At 43.4% G+C, this 23,668-nt stretch overlaps 2 protein-coding genes across 2 annotated transcripts; both read left to right on the forward strand.

The window, feature by feature from the left end:
* Nucleotides 1-486: 486 nt before the first annotated feature.
* LOC130030244 (protein WFDC9-like) lies at nt 487-2,452 on the forward strand. Its single transcript, XM_056121473.1, has 3 exons — nt 487-577; nt 2,107-2,248; nt 2,416-2,452. The coding sequence occupies exons 1-3, from the start codon at nt 487-489 to the stop codon at nt 2,450-2,452; spliced, it is 270 nt and encodes an 89-aa protein (XP_055977448.1).
* A 291-nt stretch (nt 2,453-2,743) lies between these two features.
* WFDC8 (WAP four-disulfide core domain 8) lies at nt 2,744-19,730 on the forward strand. The gene is made up of 7 exons (XM_056121474.1): nt 2,744-2,854; nt 5,707-5,843; nt 10,910-11,001; nt 11,555-11,695; nt 16,627-16,794; nt 18,220-18,360; nt 19,591-19,730. The coding sequence occupies exons 1-7, from the start codon at nt 2,744-2,746 to the stop codon at nt 19,728-19,730; spliced, it is 930 nt and encodes a 309-aa protein (XP_055977449.1).
* Nucleotides 19,731-23,668: the final 3,938 nt, after the last annotated feature.

Consider the following 23,668-nt stretch of genomic DNA (forward strand, 5'->3'; position numbering starts at 1 on the left):
AGGAATCGAACCCGGGTCGGCCACGTGCAAGGCAAACGTTCTACCCACTGTGCTATTGCTCCAGGGGATGACCATGTACTGTGAAATAACTCAAGAAACCAGTGGTTAGTATCATATGTTGGCAGGTGTTGAAGGGCAAAAAAGGAAAACAAGGAGAAGGAATGACATAGTATTGACATAAAATTTCTCCTTAGCACAGCGGGTAGGGCGTCTGCCTTGCACGCAGCCAACAAGGCCGACCCGAGTTCGATTCCTCCGCCTCTCTCGGAGAGCCCGGCAAACTACCGAGAGTATTCGATATGCCAGACACAGTAACAACAAAGTCTCCAATGGAGACGTTACTGGGCCCGCTCGAGCAAATCGACAATCAACGGGAGGCCCTTTACCTTTACCTTTTACCCTATTCTTAATTCTGTTTCTACCTCTAGCAGCATTGGGAAAAGACTTGTCTTCTGGAAAACTTAAGTCAAACACACAGAGATTATCATGAAACTTTGTGTTTTTCTACTCATCATAATCACCAGTGGGATTGTGCTGCTTCTTCCTGCACTGGGAAACTTCTGGCACAGACGTATCAGTAGGTGATGTGGCAAGGTGGGGAAATGCCCAAATCTGGGACATTGATACATGGATTTCATTTCTAGGGTTGGAGCAGAGCTCTTCCTTAAAGTGGAAGCATCCAAGAAACATTAGATAGGATATTCCCAAACCAACATCTATTCAAACCCCATTAGCCTTTACTGAGAGCAAATATAGATATACAGAAGAGGAACATAGCTTTGCCTACGTTCCATGAGGTAGCAGAAAATAATAGTTTCCATAGTCAAACTATATTGGGGGAAAGAAAAAGAGCGACAAAGAGCTTCCACTGAGGTCATATATATATGTTTATATATATTTTCATTTCTTTTTTTTAATTAAATTTTTTAAAATGAATCACCGTGAGGTACAGTTACAGACTTACAAACTTTCGTGCTTATGTTTCAGTTATACAATGCTTGAGTACCCATCCCTCCACCAGTGCCCATTCTTCACAACCAATGATCCCAGTATCCCTCCCACCACCCCCACCCCACCTCTGTGGCAGGGAATTCCTTTTTGCTTTCTCTCTCCTTTTGGGTGTTGTGGTTTGCAATAGAGATATTGAGTGGCCATCGTATTCACTCTATAGTCTATTTTCAGCATGCTCCACTGAGGTCATATTACCAGAGTCAGTCTCTGTGCTTATTCTGAGTGAGGCTTTGATGAAGTCTAAAAGAGAATAGCTAACATCTATTATTTAGTTAGAGACAAAGAATCTTTTAGGAGAGAAAAAGAATATACGAGACAAATCAAGTGTCTTTAGTGAGTTATGTGACAAAGGACTGGAGACTGTGAAAGGTCTGAGCAAAAAGGTTATGATTCAGTGAAAATTGTGGAATTTGGGGAGAGTTTGAGAGCTCAGGGGTTATCAGTAAAGGAGTAAATAGTCAGGGGGGAAGGTTTCCATCTTTCCTTCACTGAGTTTTCCCTTTTGAAAAATGGGTCTGAAATGATAGCTAGGGGTTTTAGAAGATCTCTCTCTCTCTCTCTCTCTCTCTCTCTCTCTCTCTCTCTCTCACTCACACACACACACACACACACAATTTCTATTTCCATGTTACTCTTGGCCACATCTGACCATGCTCAGAAGCTTTACTGGGTGTGCTGTTTGGGAATTATTTGCTGATGCGCTCAGGGAATCTTGAGATGCTTTTTATCAAACTGAGAAGCCTCCTGCATGAAAAGCACATGCTTCAGACCCTAGAGTCATCTCCCCAGCCCAGGGTCCTGGGGTTTAAATTTACAGAAGTATAGATTCAATGAAATTAAATGATACACGGTGGGGAATCCTAGTTCTTATATTTAAGGAGATTGAAGAGGACCCCAAGGCCTGAAGTACTGCAGGGATACGTCGCACAGAGATGGTCTTCTGTGAAAAGACGATGGCTTTGATTTGTAGGGAGACATTTTCTTGGAAGATGAAGACGTTATGGTTTTTAGTTAGGGATTTTGAAGTTTGAGAAAGCTTTCTTCTTTGTGTGATGGACGGATGAACTCTGATAATGTCTACCATCTCATTTCTAGCAGATATGGTAGATATTGAGCAGTGCTGGGTGCAGCCTACACCAAAGTATTGTAGAAAAAAGTGCACCAAGACCCGGGAATGTTTACTTGTAAATCACACATGCTGCTGGACCTACTGTGGAGAAATCTGTATGGACAATGGGTGAGTTGGTTGAGGTGGGAAGGTGGGGTTTGGACATGTTGCTCATACTCATTCAGAAGCCAGGACCTGGAACAGAAGTCCATAGTTACCCAAGTTTTGGGATGAGTGTGCCTCCCCAAACTCCCCCAGAGAGCTTGACTTCTAACCATTTAACTTCTTTCTTCCAGAGAACCCTTTACATCATTGCTAGATGACAAGAAATGACCTTCATGAAACACTGACTGGAGGATGCTGTGGGGTCTTTCTCTCTGGTTTCCTGCTGGGAGATTCTCTTACTTTACTGGGACCTCTCGGTCATCACTTTGATCTCTATAGCCTGAGAAAGCTCAAGTATTTTCCAAATAAACTGATTCCATTCATATCAGGACTTGGTATTTTTTTGGGTGGGGTGGAATTCATACCTGTGCCTCCCTGTCTCCATTGTAATCCCCCACGGTCCCAAGAGTTGTTCTCATTACACCACAGGTACCTAATTCTGCCTTTTTAGTTAGACCTATGTCTGAGTTGGACAGGTCTATAACTACAGCAAAAGATGAGATGCGTAAAAATCCTGTGGGACGAACACAAAAACGCAGTTACTTTGATTCACAAAGCATCTCACAGAAGGTGATTCCTTCATGGCCACCATCCCTTCATGGTCATGATTCAAACATCAGGTGGAAGAGGAAATGGAGAGTGGACTAGGATAGAAAGAGAAGAATGCAGAGAGATTTTCCACCAAGATAGAAAAGAGGGCTCCAGATAATGGGGGGCTTGAATATGAATGTAATCTTTTTATTGCTGTCTTTATACCTTTTTTTTTTTTTGCTTTTTTTTGGGTCACACCTGGCGATGCACAGGGGTTACTCCTGGCTCATGCACTCAGGAATTACTCCTGGAGGTGCTCAGGGGACCATATGGAATGCTGGGAATCGAACCTGGGTTGACCGCCTGCAAGGCAAAGGCTCTACCTGCTGTGCTATCACTCCAGCCCCTTTATTGCTGTCTTAATAAATAACCACAGATTAGGAGCTGAAACAAATTATCCTGTGTAGGGCTGGAGTGATAGCACAGCGGGTAAGGCATTTGCCTTGCATGCGGCTGACCTGGGTTCGATTCCTCCACCCCTCTCAGAAAGCCCGGCAAGCTACTGAGAGTATCTCGCCCGCTCTGCAAAGCCTGGCAAGCTCCCCGTGACATATTTGATATGCCAAAAACAGTAACAACAAGTCTCACAATTTGTTGTGAGATGTTGCTGGTGTCTGCCCGAGCAAATTGATGAACAACGGGAGGACAGTGCTACAGTGGTACAGGTCAGACATTCCAAGTCACTAGAGTCTATGCAGGATGCCCCCCCAAACTGGAATAAAGACCTGAAGAACCTAAAGCAAGACATAGATGTAATGTTAGTGACAGGGGCACTGGTGTTGGAAGGGTGGTTGAAGGAGTATATTTGCATGGACAAGATCAAAGAAAAACAAGTGCATATAACACAGGAGAACGAGCAGAGGAGAAATATATGGCCCAGGGAAAGTCTAGACTTTCACTTAGTTTCCCCACAAACTTTCCTTCCACTAATTCTACCACTTTTTTTTTTTTTTTTTGCTTTTTTGGGTCACACCCGGCGATGCTCAGGGCTTACTCCTGGCTCTGGACTCAGGAATTACTCCTGGCGGTGCTCAGCGGACCATATGGGATGCTGGGATTCGAACCTGGGTAGGCCACATGCAAGGCAAACGCCCTACCCACTGTGCTATCGCTCCAGCCCCAAACTCTACCACTTTTATGCTCTATACATCATGTAATCCAGACTGAGAAAGGAGGGAAACTGGTGGGAGAAGGATGGGTTTGTAAGAGGGTCTAAGCAGCACTACCTCTTCGGGCCTGCTCCTTCAGCTCCAGGAATGCAAAGACCACACTGACCTTTTGCACTAAGAGTCTGGGGTTTGTCAACTCTGGAAGCTGTAGCAGCGGGCAGGGGATGGCACCTCAAGGTGGGGGATGGGAGTTCACCAAGTACACTTTCTGGTGCAGCATCCCTGGCCGTTCAAGGCTTCTCCATCTTTGGGGAAGCCCGTGCTATCTCTTGAGTGTGCTACTCTACCCTCTCCTACATTCTCTCCCACCTCCCCATCAAAACCTCCAAATAAAATCTGTTTTGCTTCATTGCTTGTCTACTCCTGAAATTCTTTTCCGAGAGGCGAGACAAGAACCCCGAGACCCGGCGTTAAGTCCCGGGATTGGCTTCTCCTTTCCTGCAGAGCAACTGAATTAGCTCCAACCTGAGTCAAAGTTCTGAGCAGAGGCCTCCCACGCAATCTTTTATGAGGTCTTAAGCATTGTTAAGTGGAGAAAAAAAAATTATGGACGGGATTCTTCTTTCCTGCCTCCATCACGACCTATCAAGTTTAACAGCAGATCATAACTAATAACTTAAACCAGTACATAACATTCCTCCAAATTCCTGGGCTATTTTCGGAGACTGAGGAAGTTTAAGAGTAAACGAGGAAAACCTCAGTTTTAACACAGGAGTGGGTCTCTGTGTTTGTCCACAGTTGCCATGTTCCTCAATATTTTTAGGGATGATTTTTTTTTAACTTTTTAATTGAACCTCTGTGAGATAGATTCTTACAAAGCTGTTCATGATCGGACCTCAGTCATACAGTACTCCAACACCCATCCCTCCACCAGTGTACATTTCCCTGCACCAGTGTCCCCAAGTTCCTTCCCATCACCTCTCCCTTCCCCCCTTCCTGCCTCTATTACAGGCGCTTCTCTTCTCTCTCTTCTCTCTCCTCTCCTCTCCCCACACTCTCCCTCTCTCTTTCTCTATCCTCCTTTTGTGCACTGTGGTTTGCAGTATTGCTACTGAAACGTTCACGGTCACGGTCCTCCCGTTGTTCATCGATTTGCTCGAGCGGGCCCAGTAACATCTCCATCATGAGACTTCTTGTTACTGTGTTTTGCATATCGAATACGTCACAGGGAGCTTGACAGGCTTTGCCGTGCGGGAGAGATACTCTCGGTAGCTTGCCGGGCTCTCTGAGAGGGGTGGAGGAATTGAACTCGGGTCGGCCATGTTGGCTGCGTGCAAGGCAAACACCCTACCACTGTGTTATCGCCCCAGCCCACTGAAAGGTTAAAGGATGAAAATCTTAAGTAATAAAGGTTACTTAGACTCAGTTAGGAAATAGAAACTTTTGTTGGAATGTGGAAGAGAAAAAATTCCCCAGCAAAGAAGAAATTTAACATAAAACTAAGTCAAGTATCATCTGTTTAGTGAGTTTTTAGGAAAACTGGGTCTTTGTGTTTCTTATCAATCTTGAAAGTCTTGGACGATTTTCATTTGTTTCCCAAAGATGTTTTGCTAATTCTGTGCTCATTTGTGCTGTTATGGTTAACATCCTGCTTTCCCACTTAGCTGGTGGGTACTGTCTTATTTAAGACCTTTTCAGTTATATGTCTTACCATGTGCCCAGGTATTGTCCAATAATCTCTTAGTTTCCTCTAAGCCAAAGGTCTGGGGCAAAATATATGACCTTGGGGATATTGTGAACTTCCCAAGTCTCAGAAAAAGTCCAGGAATTTGGAGGAAGGCAGCTAAAATGAGCCGCAGGTCGGAAAGAGGAAGCCTCAGAAGCAGAGTTTAATCCCTGGAAGCAGGTTTGCCTTTCCTGCTCTGAGGCCATTAGTGTGCAAATCTGTTTTACTTCACTGCTCGTCTACTCCTGAAATTCTTTTCTGTGAGGCGAGACAAGAACCCAGTAACCCTGGGTGGCAGAGGCGAATGGGGAGAAAGTGACCGTCTTTCTCCTCCCCACTTCACACAAGCCACCCTTGGGGCCCACCGACATCATAATCTCTTAAGTAACTTTGCTTAAATAAAAATACTTACTGCATTGTGTCCTGGAGAGGGGGAAGTACTCTGGCCCTCCTGCTCAGCCCACCTCAGTAACCCTGGAGCAGTGACTGCAGAGGTTCAGGCTGATAAAAGTCTGCCACTGTCTCCTATGCGGCAGGGGCACTAGCATCACACTAGCTCCACTGGGCAGTGGCCAAGCTGCATTTGAGGTCCATTTGTTCTACACAGTGGGGGGGGGGCTGTTCCCACCACTTGAGTTCTTGGGGGAGCTTTGCAGGAAGGAGAAACTCAGCCCCAATTGCCATTCAGCTTTCCAGATCCATTGTTTATCCTCATGATCACGATCACGATCATCCTGTTGTTCATTGTCGATTGCCTTGAGCAGGCACCAGTAACGTCTCCTTCTTCCTAGGCCTGAGATTTTAAAAGAGCCATTTCAATGCTCTTTCAGGATTAGGAGAATGAGACCCATCATTGTTAGTGGTATTTAGCATATTGAGTAGGACACGGGAAGTTTGCCAAACTCTGCTGTGCTGGCAGGATACTTTTAGTAGCCTGTCAGGTTCTCCAAAGGAAAAATAAGATAATAAGATGTCGCACGGCCGCAAATGCGGCCGCGCACTTCCTGGAGCTGGGTTTTATAGTCTCTACATCTTGGCCGTTGATGGGACCAACCTGGCCCTGGAGGCAGCTGGTGTGTGTAACACCTACCTACTGGAAGATGGGGGGTCTGGTTGGAGAAGGCCCAGTCCCAATCTGAGTAGGCTTGGAGACCTCAGCCCTGGGACCCGCATTCCTGGGTTCCTCTGCCAGTTCTTTCATGCATGAGGCCCGTCCGGACGTATGGAGAGTGTTGCTTATCCTCATAAAAAATAATTTCAGGAAGAGAATAAAATAGTTTTATTTAGAGGAAGAGGAGAGAGAGAGAGAGAGAGAGAGAAAGAAAGAGAGACAGAGAGAGAGACAGAGAGAGAGAGACAGACAGACAGAGACACAGAGCCAGATCCAGAGACAGACAAACACAGAAGAGAGATACAGAGCCAGAGAGAGAGAGACAGAAGAGAGACAGTGTTACACGTTCAAAAGAACGTGGGCTTCTCCAAGAGAACACCAAAAAAGAAAAAGAAAAAGAAAAAGAAAAAGAAAAAGAAAAAGGAATTAACGCTTCACAGGCTGAGATCCCTTCTAACCTGGACAAAGTTGGACGTTACAGGGTTTTGCCTAAACTCTCCCCTCCAGGGGCGTTCTATGCAGATAAGAGCTGTTGCTGGCTTAGATTGAGGTCAAGAGGGCAAGAGCTTTGAATTTTAACGGTCTTTTTGTTAAGGCGTGGATCGTGATCTCCCTTTAACGACAAAGAAACTCCAGAGACTGCAAACAGCAAGCAAGGTTTATTGTAAGACTGGCTAGCCAGGGTCAAGCCGCCTACACAGACACGCAGGTCAGTTAGGTGAGGCAAGACCCCGAACTTCTTCAAAGGGGATCTTATATAGACCTTCACTGGCCGTTACAGCAAAGCCCGCGCATTTCATAGCCAATAGATTTGTAACAACATATGCTTTCTTAACCAATCCAATTAAGGGTACATCACTTCTTAGCCTATAGTTTAAAGATCAGCATTTTGCGTTGGTGCTTAGGAACTGACAGGTTTTTAAGGCAGTCCTGGGTCTTGCAACATGGGTCTTATGAGAGATATCCGGTTATCTGGTCTGACCCCCCCACCCTTCGAGTACCTGTATCTGAATTCCTTGCTCAGGGGCAGAAAAACCAGTTATTTTGCAGTGCAGGCTCCTATAAAGCGGATCTGAAAAAGGTTATCTAGACCTGTTCCTTGAAAAACAAGTTATTTTGCAATGCAGGTTCCTATTAAGCTAAGCTAAATTAATTCTGGTGGTAGTCCATTTTTGGGCCTGTCCCTTACATTTTCAGAGCATCTTCTTTTGGCGGGGGTCCACCTGTCCCAGGGAGGTGCCTCAGTTTCCATAACTCCAAAGAGGTTATGCTTTTCGTGACAGGGAAATTTCTGTCCTGCTTCAGAGCAGCTCTTTGCCAGGACACCTCTCTGCCTTGCTGCTTCACTGGTGTAGGGTCTTGGGATGGATTTCTATGTGCTCCTGTCCTCCCACCCTTCCTCCAGGGACGGTTTGAAGCAAGTCCTCTACAATGAGATTTCCTGTGTGTTTAAAAGGCAAGAAGTGGTTGGTTTGCTCTTTTCATGCAAGATGAAAGCCTTCACTCGGTTAAAAAGAAAGGGAAGTTTCCTGGTGACATTTTTTCTTTTCACGGTGGCTATCTCCTTCTCTCACTTCCCCAGTTTGGTGCCACAAGAGAGGCCCAGAATTTAGAAAACTTTTCAAGGAGCACCCAGCCTTTGCCTGCTGTAGAAGATCTGCAAAAGAGTGGGGTTTTCCCTGTGTTTGCTGCCCTGGGGGCACCACTTTTTTTCTTTTTTAGTTTGTTTTTGGGCCACACCCGGCAGTACTCAGAGCTTAGTCCTGGCAGGCTTGGGGGCCATATGGGATGCTGAGGCTCGACCTGGGGTGGGCCATGGTCCACTGCTTGCATAGTTTATCGCTCCAACCAAGGGGCTCCACTTTCTTTCTTCTTTTTTTTCTTTTTGGGTCACACCCAGCAATGCACAGGGGTTACTCCTGGCTCTGCACTCGGGAATTACTCCTGGCAGTGCTCGGGGGACCATATGGGATGCCGGGGATTGAACTTGGGTTGCCCTTGTGCAAGGCAAAAGTCCTCCCCGCTGTACTATAGCTCCAGCCTGGCTCCACCTTCTTATGTCAGGGAACATTCATCCTCCAGAAACCCACCCATGACTCTAGCCAGTGGCCCTAGCCAATTCTTGCCAGCGCCTGGCTACTGAAAATCAACATTTATGTCTCCTTTCTCCCTCCAGATGCCTGTCTCCCCCAGTGACAGATCTGGGACCTCACCCAGCTCAGACAGAGGGACAGAGACTGGTAAAGTTAAGAAATAGGAGCTTATTGGGGTGTACTCCTGGGCCCTACAAGCCTCTGGTGAGGCTGGGGGTAGAGCCGAACCCCTGGGAGAAGTTAAGCGGGATTTTAAGTTGTCCTGGGTGGGAAGGGGAAGAGAGACCAGTGGGAGTGGCACGCTTGGTAAGGAAGCTTGGCACACAGCTCTTAGAAGTTACACCTGGTTCTGTGTTTAGAGATCACTCCTTGTGATACTTGAGGGACCATGCGGAGAACGGGCAGCTGAACCTGGGTTGGCCACATGAAACTACCCGTAGTTTGCAAAGGTTCTAACCTGAAAATGTATACTGTTCCCCCAGTTCCTGGCAATCTGTAGACCATTTGATTGCATTATGCTTCTCAGTTTACTGCCAAGAAAGGTCTTTTTACACACATACAAAAATTCAAAGTGGGGGGCTGGAGCGATAGCCCAGTGGGTAGGGCATTTGCCTTGCACGCAGCCAACATGGCCGACACAGGTTCTATTCCCAGCATCCCATATGGTCCCCCGAGCACTGCCAGAAGCAATTGCTGAGCGCATGAGGCAGGAGTAACCCCTGAGCATCGCTGGGTGTGACCCAAAAAGCAAAAAAAAAAAAAAAAAAAAAAAAAAGAAATTCAAAGTGGATGAAAAATTTTCAGGTCTGACTAGAAACTATAAGTACAGTGAGGAAAAGATAGAACACTCTAAAATTTGGAGCTTAAAGATGTCTTCAATGTTCTGATACCACTAGGAAAGGCAACAGAATAAAAAATAAACAAATGGGACTACATCAAATTAAATAGTTTCTACATGGTGAAAGAGACACAGGCTAAAACTGAAAAAGACAGCTGGCTGAATAGGTTAAAAATATTTGCATGAGGGATAGCACTGTGGGTAGGGCGTTTGCCTTGCACGCGGCTGACCAAGTCGGCCCAGGTTCGATTCCTCCGCCCCTCTAGGAGAGCCCAGCAAGCTACCAAGAGTATCTCACCCACATGGCAAAGCCTGGCAAGCTACCCGTGATATATTCGATACGCCAAACACAATAACAAGTCTCACAATGGAGACCTTACTGGGCCTGCTCTAGCAAATAGATGTACAACGGGAGGACAGTGCAGTGCTACAGCACATCAGATAAAGGGTTGATATCCAGGATATAAAAAGTACTCACAAAGAGCGACAACAACACAAAACAAATCCAGAGACCCTTTCCATAAATGGAGAGAGGAAATGAACACACGCTTTCCAGAGGAAGACAGGCTGATGGCCAGTAGACACATGTAATTGGGAGTAGGGTCAACCCCTAGACTTGGACACCACCAGAAAGATTAAGATGTATGCTGTTGTCAACCTGAGGTCAGCTGGATTTGTTTTTTGTTCTTGGGCTCAGTAAGATATTTTTATTCTTGAGCCAGGCCCACCTGAAAATATTATCATCAGTTTCTTGTCATCGGGGAAATAAAGAAAGAGTCTCACTTGAGCTCAATTGGGGTTGCCATGGGAAAGAATGTGGGCAAACCAGCCCTCCAACGAGTCTGGACAAATGTCCTTGTGGTCTGTCATGTGTGGCCGTTCACCCAAGAACAAGACAGTGGGTGAGCGGGTGAACTTGTGGGGAAGCCAACTTACTGCATGATGGCTGTGTGTGGGGACACAGTGAAGGCTCAGGGACTAAAGGTCGACCCCACTTTTCTTGTGACTGCAGACAAACCCCTTCCACTATTTCCACATCTGGTTAAGGGTGTTGGGGACTTGTCTCCAAGGTTTCTCTGCAGATCCTTTGTGTCTCTCTGGCTGGGAGTAATCCTTGGCCCTCTTCTGCTGTCTAGCAGACACTTACCTCTCCGTAGGGCCAGAATCTCCTGGAAAACCATAGCTTTCCTGCTGTATTTCTTGCTATTTTTGGAGAAGACACCTGCAAAGCTATCCAGAAAACTCAGAGGTGAGTTCAGCTGGAATTGCTTTTCCTTAGAGGGTGGTCTCATTTATACACTGCACATGCAAAGAAGGAAAAAGCTTCCCCCTAAAATTAGTAGGTAGTTGCACTGGAGTGATGCTTCCAAACTAGGTCTGTCTTATAGTGGTGCTTCTAATTTATTTATTTATTTTACCTACCCCTGACTTCTATTTTCATGGTATTTCCACCATGCCTCAATTAAAAATTTCCCCTGCAGCTAAGATACAGGAGATAGAGAACCTAGATATTTAAATACTGAGTTTCAAGAGAATAGAGGATATCCTGAACTTAATAGCAAATGTCTTGGTCCCTATCAAATATTCTGTCCTGGAAGCCAAGATTTGTGCAGATTTGTTTTACATTTGCACAAATTCCGGATAAAGATCTATCCGAAGTGGCCTTGCACCTAAATAAAGACAGAACAAGAAATGAGGGTTGAAGGAAGCAATTAAGGCTAAGACAGTTAATACAGCTTACGTTTGCCAGTGTATAAACCAGAATTTTCAAGGGATATAAATTGGGCATTTCTTTCTTGCAGAGAAACCAGGAGTGTGCCCCATGGACAGGGAATACTGTAAACACAAAGTTCAAAACTTGTGCTATAATGATTTTGATTGCCCTGACCACCAGAAGTGCTGCTATTTCTACTGTGGGATGAAATGCTTAGATCCAGGCCAAGGTACTGGAATTCGGTTTTGAGGGCAGAGGTGTCTTTGGATGTGCCCTACTTCTTGCTATGTGTCCATAACTGACTGAAAGATTTTCTGGATGACAAGACAAGAGATCGGGGCTCTGCTTTTCTCCTTTAATTAGGTTTTCAACCCTCCGATACTAACACTGAATTCTAGTCAACATAGATCACTACTGGGCTATAATGAAACTAATTTTTGTTTCAACATTCATTCACTGTAGCACTGTAGCACTGTCCTCCCGTTGTTCATCGATTTGCTCGAGCAGGCCCAGTAACGTCTCCATTTTGAGACTTGTTGTTACTGTGTTTGGCATAGTGAATATGTCATGGGGAGCTCACCAGACTTTTCTGTGCAGGCGAGATACTCTCGGTAGCTTGCCGGGCTCTCCGAGAGGGGTAGAGTAATCGAACCCGGCTTGGCCGGGCCGGCTGTGTGCAAGGAAAACGCCCTACTCACTGTGTTATCGCTCCAGCCCACAAATGACTAATATTTGTTTCATTCCCACCATATATTAAGAGATTATTGCCCACAGTTAGCACTATGGCAAACACAAAATTTCATTCATTTAGATATTAGGATTGCTAAAAAAATTTTTTTAGTGCAATCACAGTTTCATACAATGTTTACTGCCCAGTCCTCACCAGTGTACACTTCTCATCACCAATGTCCCTAGTTTCCCTCCTTCCATCTTCCCCAACACCTTTCCCCCACCCCCTCACTTCACTGCCCCAAGATGCCTCTAGGCAGGCACTTTTCTTCTTTCTCCTCCCTCTTTCTCTCTTTCCTTCTGGGCACTATGGTTTGCAATATAGGTACTGAGAAGTTACCATGCATATCCCTTGACCTCCTTCCATTACCCAGTTCTTTTCCAGAGTGATTATTTCCAAATATCACTGTTATACTGGTTCCTTCTCTATCCTAACTGCTCTCCCCCTGCCCTTCCTCTTGTGGCAAGCTTCTATCCGTGGACCAGTTCTCCTGACCCTTGCTTTTATTGTTCATGGCTATAGTCTCATATTATGCTTTTTTTTTAATATCCTGCAGATGAGCACAATCATTCTGTCTGTCTCTTTTTTTGACTCATTTTTACAGCACGATACTCTCCAGGTCCATCCATTTATAGGCAAATTTCATGACTTCATTTCTCCTACTGGCTGTGAAGTATTCCATTGTGTAGATGTACCATAGTTTCTTTGTTTAGTCATCTGTTCTCAGGCCCTCAGGTTGTTTCCAGATTCTGGGCACTGTGAATAGTGCTGCAATGAACACAGAAGTGTAGAGGGTGTTTCTGCTGTGCGTTTTTGGATCCCCAAGGTATACTCCCAGATGTGGTATTGCTGGGTCATATAGAATCTCAGTTTTTGGTTTTTTGAGGAATGACTATATTGTTTTCCAAAATGTCTGGACCAGTTGGTATTCCTATCACCAATGAATACCAAAAGAGTCCTTTCTCTCTGCATCCATGCCAGCCCTGGTTGTTTTTGTTCTTTCTGATGTGTTCCAGTCTCTATGGTGTGAGATAATATCTCATTGTTGTTTTGATTTGCATCTCTCTGACGATTAGCGATGTAGAGCATTTTTTGATGTGCCTTTTGGCACTTTGCATTTCTTCTTTGAAGAAGTTTCTGTTCATTTCTTCTCTTTTTTTATGAGATTGGATTTTTTTTAATGGGATTGGATTTTTTCTTGTAAAGTTTTACCACTGCCTTATATATTTTGGATATTAACCCCTTATCAGACAGGTACTGGGTAAAATTTTTTTCCCATTCCTTGGGTTGTCTTTGTACCTTGGTCACTGTTTCTTAGTTCAGAAGCTTCCTAGTTTAATGTGGTTCCCATTTAAACAATGGGGACTACTTTGCTTCCACTTGCTTGGTCAGTGGTATGTCATCTTTGAAGATGTCTTGACTTCATTTTCATGGAGGTTTCTGCCTATGTTTTCCCCCATATACCTTACAGATTTAGGTCTGATATTGAGGTCTTTAATCCATTTTGATCTGACTTTTGTGTCTGGCCTAGAGAGAAGTCTGAGTTTACTTATTTATTTTTTGCATGTAGCTGTCCAGTTTCCCCAGCATCACTTGTTGAAGAGACTTTCCTTGCTCCACTTCATATTTATTGCTCCTTTATCAAAGATTAACTGATCATATATTTGAAGGTCTGTGTCAGGATATTCAACTTTATCCCATTGTTCTACAGGTCTATCTTTATTCCAGTACTATGCTGTTTTAATTACTACCACTTTGTGAACAGTTTGAAGTTGGGTAAGGTGATGCCTCTCATTTTCTTTTTCCCAAGGATTGTTTTAGCTATTCATGGAGGTTTATAGTTCCATATGAATGCCAGGAGTGTTTGATCTACTTATTTGAAAAATGTATGAATATCCTGATAGTGACTGCATTGAATCTGTATAATGCTTTGGGGAGTATTGTCATTTTGACAATTTAATCCTCCCAATCCATAAGCAAGGGATGTTCTCCATTTCCTCATGCTATCTTTCATTTCTTGGAATAGTATTTTGTAGTTTTCTTTGTACAGGTCCTTTAACTCTTTATTTAAGCTGATTCTGAAGTACTTGACTCTGATTTCTGAGGTTCAATTGTAAACAGAGTTTTCTTTTAATATCACTTTCTTCTCTTTCATTATTTGCATATAGGAAAGCCATGCTTTAGGGTATTGATTTTGTAACCTGCCACTTTACTATACAAATCTATTGGTCCTAGGAGCTTTTTGTAGAATCTTTAGGATTCTCTAAGTATAACAGCATGTTATTTGCAAATAATGAGAGCTTGACTTCATCTTTTCCTATCTGGATACACTTGATATATTTTTCTTCCCTAACTGCTATGGAACGTACTGCCAGTACTATATTAAATAGAAGTGGCAAGAGTGGGCAACCTTGTCTTTGCCTGATCTTAGAGGGAAGGCTTTAGTTTTTCCCCATTGAGGATAATGCTTGCTGTAGGCTTGTGGTAGATGACTTTGACTATACTGAGGAAAGTTCTTTCAACTCCTATTTTGTTGAGTTTTTTTTTAAATCATGGGTAGGTTCTGGATCTTGTCAGATGCTTTCTCTGCATCTACTAATAGGGTGTGGGCTGGAGCAATAGCACAGCAGGTAGGGTGTTTGTCTTGCCAGGCCAGCTGCACGCAAGGCAAATGACCTACCGCTGATCATTTAATACATATAGAAAATTCTATGTTTTTATAGATGAATTAAATTTGCTGTCAATATCCTTTGGCTGAAGACCATTGAAAACAAACTTGTAGTTGAAAGAGTTGGGTCTATTCCACACTGGCGTGAGGAGAATGTTACTCTCCCAAGACAATTAAGACAGCCAGGAGTAGTGAGAAAGAGTATAAGATCAAGATTTTGAGAGAGCTGGGGGACAGTCTAAGGAAGTGAAGTTTTGCTCTTGATTCGGTATGATCAGAAAGGGGAGGAATTCAATGGCTGAATAATATCTCTGTAAATCTTATTTTGAAAGGTCAGGCTTGAAGGGGAATAAAGCTGTGATTAGTAGAGAAACACAAATTACTCCAAGGTGTTTGTTAGGCAGTGGAATTCACAGTGGTTTTTTTAGCTTGATCTGAGAGTGATTTTATTTTTGCTTTTGTTTTGTTTTTGGGTTACACTCAGATGTGTTAGGATGTACTCCTCACTCTGTACTTAGTTAGGGATCACTCAGGTGGTGCTTGGGGGATGCTCAGGGGATCATATGGGATGCTGGTGACCAAACTCAGGTTTGCCATGAGTAAGTGCCTCACCCATTATGCTACTGCTCTATCCCTCTGAGAGTGACTTTGTTTGATGAAGGTATTCTGATTATTTATGACCCATAAGGAAATAGTGGCTTAGCTCTGAGTGTTAGATCAGTTTTCAGACAAGGGGTGGGGGCTGCCTTTACCCCATTTCTTGGTATTTCATCTCTTATGTATTGTTCACTTTTAAAAAAATAGGTTTTATTGGATCACCGTGAGATACAGTTACAACCTTGTATGATTATGTTTCAATTATACAATGCTCGAGCACCCACCCCACCACCAGTTCATATTTTCCACTACCGTTGTTCCCAGTGTCCCACCCACCACTCCCACCCCAGCCCACACTCTGCCTTTGTGGCAGGTACAATCCTTTTTACTCTCTCTCTAATTTTGGGCATTATGATTTGCAATACAGATACTAAGAAGCCATTATGTTTGGTTCTTGGTCTACATTCAGCACACATCACCCATGCCGGGTAAAAATCATCATTTACTTAATGGTTCTTCTCCATCCCAACTGACTTTCCCCCCAGCATGTGGGGCCAGCTTCCAAACCATGGTGATCCTCCTGGCTCTTATCTCTACTGTCTTTAGATGTTAATCTCATATTGTACTACTTTATATTCCACAAATGAGTGTAGTCCTTCTATATCTGTTCCTCTCTTTCTGACTAATTTCACTTAGTACGATACTCTCCATGTCCATCCACTTATATGTGAATTTCATGATTTCATCTTTTCTAACAGCTGCATTATATTCCATTGTGTAGACTTACAAGAGTTTCTTTAACCAGTCATCTGTTCTGGGGCACTTGGGGTTTTTCCAGATTCTGGCTGTTATGAACGGTGTTGCAATAAACATACAAGTGCAGATATCATTTCTACTGTGTATTGTACACTTTGTTAAGTGTTTTAATTGCAGTAAAAAGAGATCCTTGTTTGTTCTTCTCTATATCCACTGAAAGTTGGAAATGATGCTTATTAATGTTATACAGCTCAGTATTGCTAACAGGGCCTGTCCTAGAACTTTGACTGACTATGGCTCATTTATGATTTGGATATAGACAGCACCATAAATTATATAAAAAGAACCTAGCCTTTGCCCTGATTTTGTTTCCTTCATGTTCTTTTTTCTTTGTGTTTTCTTCCCTCAGAACCCTGCCTACAATCTTTAGACACCGGAAATGGTACAAAGAATGAATTGCGCTGGTATTTTGACAGTAATAATAAATTATGCAAAGAATTTGTATATGGAGGCAGCTTCGGGAATAATAACAACTTTTTCAGCAAAGAAGACTGTGAAGCTTTTTGCTCACTTGTTTGTAAGACCTATTTACATGATGGTCTGAGGTCCTAGACTAACTCTAGCAATAGCATAATAGCACAGTTACAGGGCTCAGACTTTGAGGTAAAACCATGGGCTTAGTGAGCCTAAATGGCCCAGGCAATCCTGGGGCCTGACCCGATAAAACTAGGATATAAACCTTCTCCTTGTGGGAGATTGTAAGGAATCATGATGCTGTGAATAGAAACTTAGTATTCTCTCAGAAGCAGCAAGGGAAGAGGCCAGGGAAATGTGCTTGAAATTTTGATCTGGGTCTCAGAAAGAACCTGATGTTAACTGAGACTCAAATACATCATATTCTGTTCTTGACTTGAAGAATAAAAAAAAGGGGAACCCTCATACTCCCTAAATACACACACATACTTCTTGCCCCATAGAATTTATAATCAGATGAGGACACAGGAGATTCATAAATTCTTGAAGAATTGATTTAAATACCATCAATGTGTGGGGCTGGAGAGTTAGTACAGCAGGTAGATCACTTACCTTGCACACGAGACACCGACCCGGATTCAATTCATTACACCCCAAATGGTCCCTGGAGTCTGCCAGGAGTGATTCCCGGGTGCAGAGCCTGGAGTATCCCTGAGCACCACTGAGTGTGGTCCCAGAGTGGAGTCTACCACCCCACCAAATACCATCGATGTCCTAGTGACTGACAATATTATAATTTCAACCTTAATTGGCTTCCCAAATTAATTGCCTACTCCATAGATTCATTCTGACCTCACAAACACCTCACAATTAACATCTTAATCTTTGTTTCCCCATCTCAATCCTGCTCTTATTCTCAGTAATTTCTACCTTGGTTGAAAAAAATTTCCAAGAACTCTTTACTGACTCCATTGATTAACATCCATTAAGATAGGACTTTGTTTTAATTTGGTATTGAATTTGGTGCCTTAGTACCTTTACATCTGCCATCCTGAAGTGAGGGGTTGTCTTCTCACCAGGATTCAGGATTACTGCAACAGTTCCCTAACAAGTCGCCTTGCTTCTATTCATCTTCCTGCTCATTAATAACATGGTAGACACCACAATCCTTTCAAAATGTGAATCAGACTGTGCGACTCCTCATTCGGAGTAAAACCCAAACACCTAAAATGGTCTACCGAAATTTATATAGATCTCACCTAATTACTCCTGATTTATAGAGAAGGAAACTAAAGTCACCCACTAAGTAGCAGGAATCAGACTTTATCTTGGTCCTTCAAATTCCAAGATTATTTTTTCCTCTATTATATCCCATGATATAGTGCGATATTTTAACCCCCAGCAGGGATGAGCAGGGTAGAATGAGCCAAGTCACAGAAAGTTAGATGAGTTTTTAAGAGAAGAAAAGTTTTGAAGGGTGATGGGATGGGTTGAGGGCTAGAGGAACTCATATCTACTCTTGTTTTAGTGAAGGAAGGACAATGTCCAATCTTCCCAGTCAAGAAACGTGAGATCTGTCCAGATTTATGTCGGAGTGACATCGAATGCCCTCTCTTAAAAAAGTGTTGTGAAACCTTATGTGGTTTTTCTTGTGTCATGGCTTGGACAGGTAAGGACTGGGGATATATCTTTCAAAATCTACTGGCATGTGTTCAGTTTGCTCTGCTCCCTTAGATGGCTCTAAAGACCTTCTGAACACCTTTTCCTCTTTTAATGTTCAGCCATTACATAAAGCCCTTATGGTCTTGGAAGACTAGTGTGCTATTCTTCAAAGATACCATGCATGATTTCACTTCACATTTTACCCCTTAAAAAAGAGTTATTCTGAGTCTCATTCTTTGAAGACTCACAAAGTGACAACATCCACTTATTTTATATAAAAGCTTTGGGGCTGGAGCGATAGCACAGTGGGGAGGGCGTTTGCCTTGCACGCAGTGGACCCTAGTTTGATACCCAGCATCCCGTATGGGTCCCCTGAGCACTACCAGGAGTAATTCCTGAGTGCGTAAGCCAGGAGTAACCCTTGTGCAAAGCTGGGTGTGTACCAAAAAGAAAAAAAAAAAGAAATCACTCTTCACTATGAGATCCTCAAGTCTATAATTACTAAAAGAAGGAGGTTTTGAATGCACTCTAATATTTCTTCAATCTTTTATTTTCCTCTTCTATTTTTTGTTCTTTGAGATTAGGTAACCCCAACAAATTTATTCTATAAGAGTGGGCAGGAGTGATATCAGAATTTAAAGTCAGAGATGGTTAAACTTTTTAATGATTTTCAGATTAATTATTGACTGTTGGTATGATGCTTCCTCTACTCCATTGTTTCTCTAGGCTATAGGTTTCGGTTTCAAAACTTATTTGGCCAATCACTGCACTTTTTTTGTTTTGTTTTGTTTTTGGCTTTTTGGGTCATACCTGGCGATACTCTGGGGTTACTCCTGGTTCTGCACTCAGGAATTATTCCTGAAGGTACTCGAGGGACCATATGGGATGCTGGGAATCCAACTTGGGTCGGCCGCGTGCCAGGCAAACCCGCTGTGCTATCACTATAGCCCCCCAATCACTACACTTTTAATATAGAAGTAATTTAGTCACCCCACCGGAAATCTCTTTTATTTAACAGGAAAAAGTGTCCCCTCCTAATTGCACCTGAGGCTACCATCCTCCCATTCGAGGTTCTAGCATTCCCTGAAGGATGATATCACTTTAGAAAACTTTGATCTAGGGGGCAGGAAAAGAGACTTACTCAGTAGAAAACTCTGTGGCTCTCAGGATTCCTCAAATTTGTTTTCAACTATGATCAAGTAGTTCAAAGTCAAATGTACTGTTTTTCTCCATATAGTCAAAGAAGGTCACTGCCCACCAAAGCCCAAGATTTGTCCCCAAATAAACAAGCCTAAATGCCTGCAAGATACTGACTGTCCCATGTCAGAGAAGTGCTGTTCATATTGTGGTCTGAGGTGCCTGGATTTAAAAAAATGAGCAGTAAGTTAAAAATATTATTACCAGAAACTTTAATTATGAATAGCATCATAATGAAACTATCAGTCTTAACTTGTCTTATATTCGACAATTTTGCCAAATTGTCTTGTTAAATATAACCATATTTAATGAGGTTGTTTTGATTTCATATATAATCACATTATCTGAAAATAATAAAGTTGATTCTTTTTTTTTGGTAACTTCCTGAATTACTTTTTTTTGTTGTTTGTTATTTGGATAAGCCCTGGCAGTGTTCAGAGATCATTCCTGGCAGGACTTGGGGGATCATATGTGGTGCCAAGGATTGAACCCAGATTGGCTGTGTGCAAAGCAAGCATCTTACCTGCTGTACTATCTCTCTGACCCAAGTTACTTTATTTTCTTGTACTTGATATGTAGAACCACTAAAGTAATGTTAAAAATAAAGACAATGACATATTTCCCCTGTTTAGCTCTTTATTTTAAAGTTCATGTGTCCTTCTGTATAAAATGACATTTACTGTTGGGTTTGGGATAAATAGGCCTTACACACTTGGGTTGTTTCCTTCTTTTCTTTTTTTTTGTCACACCCAGCTGTGTTCTGGCCTTTTTCCTGCTTCTGAATTTAGGAGTCACTCCTGGTGGTATTCCCAGGACCATAAGGGATGCTGGGGATTGAACTCAGGTTGGTCACATGCAAGGCAAGTGTTCTACCCGCAGTATTATCACTCTGGCTCTGTGAGTTATTTCCAATTTATCCATTTGGAGCTGATACTGGAAATTAATGCTGGATTATAAAAAATACCTAGTAAGCATCTAGTCCTGTAATGATTTTTCTCTTCTAATTTGCTGATAGGAGGATATATTTTTAGGGGCTGGAGTCATAGTACAGTGGGTAAGGAATTTGTCTTGCATGCATCAAGCCTGGGTTCAATCCCTGGCAACCATTTGGTTACCAAAGCCCTGCTAGGAGTAATTCCTGAGCGAAGAGCCAGGAATAAGCCCTGAGCACAGCAGGCGTGGACCAAAAATTAAAAAAAAGAAAAAAAATTATATTAAAATTTCAAATGTCAAGCCATTATTGCATTCCTGGAATGATCTAAATCATATGGAAGGGGAACCTATACTAATGCACTGTTGGTTCTTTAGCAAATATTTTACTTTTGGGAAGTTTTTTTGGGACCTGGTGGTGCTAAGGGGCTAGTTCTTGCTCATGGTGGTGCTCAGGGGACCATATGTGGTGTGGGGATCAAACTGGGATCAGTGGCATGAAAGTCAAGCGCCTTAGCCCTATACTATCTCTTCAGGTCCCATATTTGGAACTTTCATAGCTGTAGTGAAAAGAAAAATGGATTTTTTGGAGTTTGTTTTGCTATTTTAATCATACTTCCCTGGGTAAAACCAGCAAGAATAACCAGTTAGAAAACCTAGCTATTATTCCTATGTCTATACTTTACACACACCTCAGAGTCTCAACTGGCCCCCTGGTGCTGTGTAATCCCATCAGCGGCCAAGACTCTGAGACTATAAAAACCAGCTCCCGGAGGAGAAGAGCGCAGTCTCCTGCCCCCGCGCCTGGCTATTCCTCGCCGGAGCCCCATGGAGGGGAGCGGGTTGAGCTTTCCTCCCCGCCCTGGCCAGGGCCCCGGCAGCCGAAGACCTCCAGGACCAGCCACCACCATGCTGAGACCACTCTCCGCACACCTGAAGGTACCGGCAGAGGGACAAAGCCACGTGGGTTCCGGGGCCGAGATCTCCAAGCCTACTCGGATTGGAGTCGAGCATCCTCCACCCAGATCCTCCAAATTCCAGTAGGCGGGGGTCACACCCACCAACTGGCCCCCTGGCGCCGTGTAATCCCATCAGCGGCCAAGACTCTGAGACTATAAAAACCAGCTCCTGGAACCATGCGGCCACATTTGCGGCCGCGCGACATCTTATTATGACATCTCATTCCTACTTTGACAAACTGGCAGGCTACCGAATGTAGCCTGCCCACACGGCAGAGTCTGGCAAACTCCCTGTGGTGCACCCAATATGCCAAATACCAGTAACAATGATGGGTCTCATTCTCCTAAAGAGCCTTGAATATAACCTCAGGGCCAGGATGAAGGAGACGTTACTGGGGCCTGCTCGAGGCAATCGACGAATAACAGGATGATCTGTGATCTGTGATTATTATTATTATTTTACTTTTAAGATCATTTAGAGAAAGGTTCAACTTTATTTGGGGGGGGGTCCTGGGAAGCATTTGGATATTTACAGACTATAGGGTCTCCTCCGATGACATTGCTGTCATTCCCTTTGGACTTACTTTTCCTTCCTACATTCAATGCCATAGCAAAAATTTCATAACCACATCAGTATCCAAAGAGTCCGTGGTGACCTCTGATAAGAACTTAGATGCTTGGCTTCCTTATTGTTGCTGACTCTTAGTTTCTGGGTGGTATTGACTGAATGTCTTTCCTTCTCTAGGCCTTCTGATCCCAGTGTAAGAAAGCAAATATTAGACTTCATTCTTGTTTTCCATTATGTACTTTTTTAAAAAAATAATTTCCACAAGGTTGTTCACATTAATTGATTGCATTCAATATTTCAACACCAATTCCACCACCATTACACCTTCTCACCACCATTATTTTGAATTTTTCCACCATCATTCAAGCTTGCCTGCCAAGGGCAGATGCTAGATAATTTATTTTCTATTGCTGATTATGAATATCATGAGAGGTGTTCTAAATTGTAATTGTAAATGGTTGGGGTCCGGAGATATCTCTGTAGGGTGTTAATTCATTTTGAGATTCACTTGGGAGTCTCTGGATCAAGGCTGTTGATGCGTTGAGATGGCTCCCAGAGGCAGATTGTGGGTGTGACAGCCAGGACCCCAAGCGGGTGGGGAGACAGGAAGGGCTGGCCCATCTCTGCAGCCACCATGTGGTCTGGAGTCTTAGTCCTTAAACCCACATACCTGGATTTTGCTTCTGGAAGCTCGTGGTCATAGAGGTTTCATCTGGTGCGGGCAGAGAGGACACACCTGCTCCATCTGAGGTGCCCCGGTGGAATTGGTTCAGTCCGGGGTCTGGGGAGATCTCTGGTGAGCTGCTGCCTTCCAAGATTTATTGCGGTGTCTCTCCGTATTTGTATTTAAACCTCTCACTCCCTCTTGAACTTTGCCCTCTCTCCCGACTCTCAGGAATATTCTCATGCATTGTATGTTTAATGATAAACTAGATGCAGTCACAGATAGCTGAAAAAGAACAAGTGTCAGACCCTCTGGAGAGATTCCTGAAGACTACAGTACAGGTACCAGAGACAGATACTGTTTAACTATGCTATCTCAAAGTTTGACAAGGAACAAGTTCTCATTCCCACCTTTGATAGTGATTTATAAAACCACTACTACCCTCTTTACCCTGGATCCATTTTTCATTTTACTCTAATTCACTTTCCCAGTCAATGGGATATCATTCCTAAACTTGAGAGTAGGTTGGCTTGGGGGTGGTGGTGGTGGTGTGCGACACAAGAACACCATCTTCTCAGGTTGTCAGCATCTGAATACATCTGCCTTTCTTAGGGCAACTCTTGTTTCTTGAGTATTGACTTTTGAGCCACAAGCAACCTGGCCCTGGGTTTAATGACACTATATTTAAGATGAAGAAATGGGAGTTGATGGGCTCTTAGAATGCTTCTACTTTAGGTATTTTAGTTTTTTATTTTCTCCTGGCTTGAGTTTGGGAAAATCCGCCCCTCTCGGAGAGCCTGGCAAGCTACCGAGAGTATCTTGCCTGCACGGCAAAGCCTGGCAAGCTACCCGTGACGTATTCTATATGCCAATCACGGTAACAATTGTCACAATGGAGACATTACTGGGCCCACTCGAGCAAATCGATGAGCAAGGGGAGGACAGTGACAGTCACTATTGTAGTACCTGTTCTGTTCTCTGTATATATTTTCTTTGT

This window comes from Sorex fumeus, unplaced genomic scaffold (genome assembly GCF_029834395.1).
Source record: "Sorex fumeus unplaced genomic scaffold, SorFum_2.1 ptg000044l, whole genome shotgun sequence".
Lineage (NCBI taxonomy): Eukaryota > Metazoa > Chordata > Mammalia > Eulipotyphla > Soricidae > Sorex > Sorex fumeus.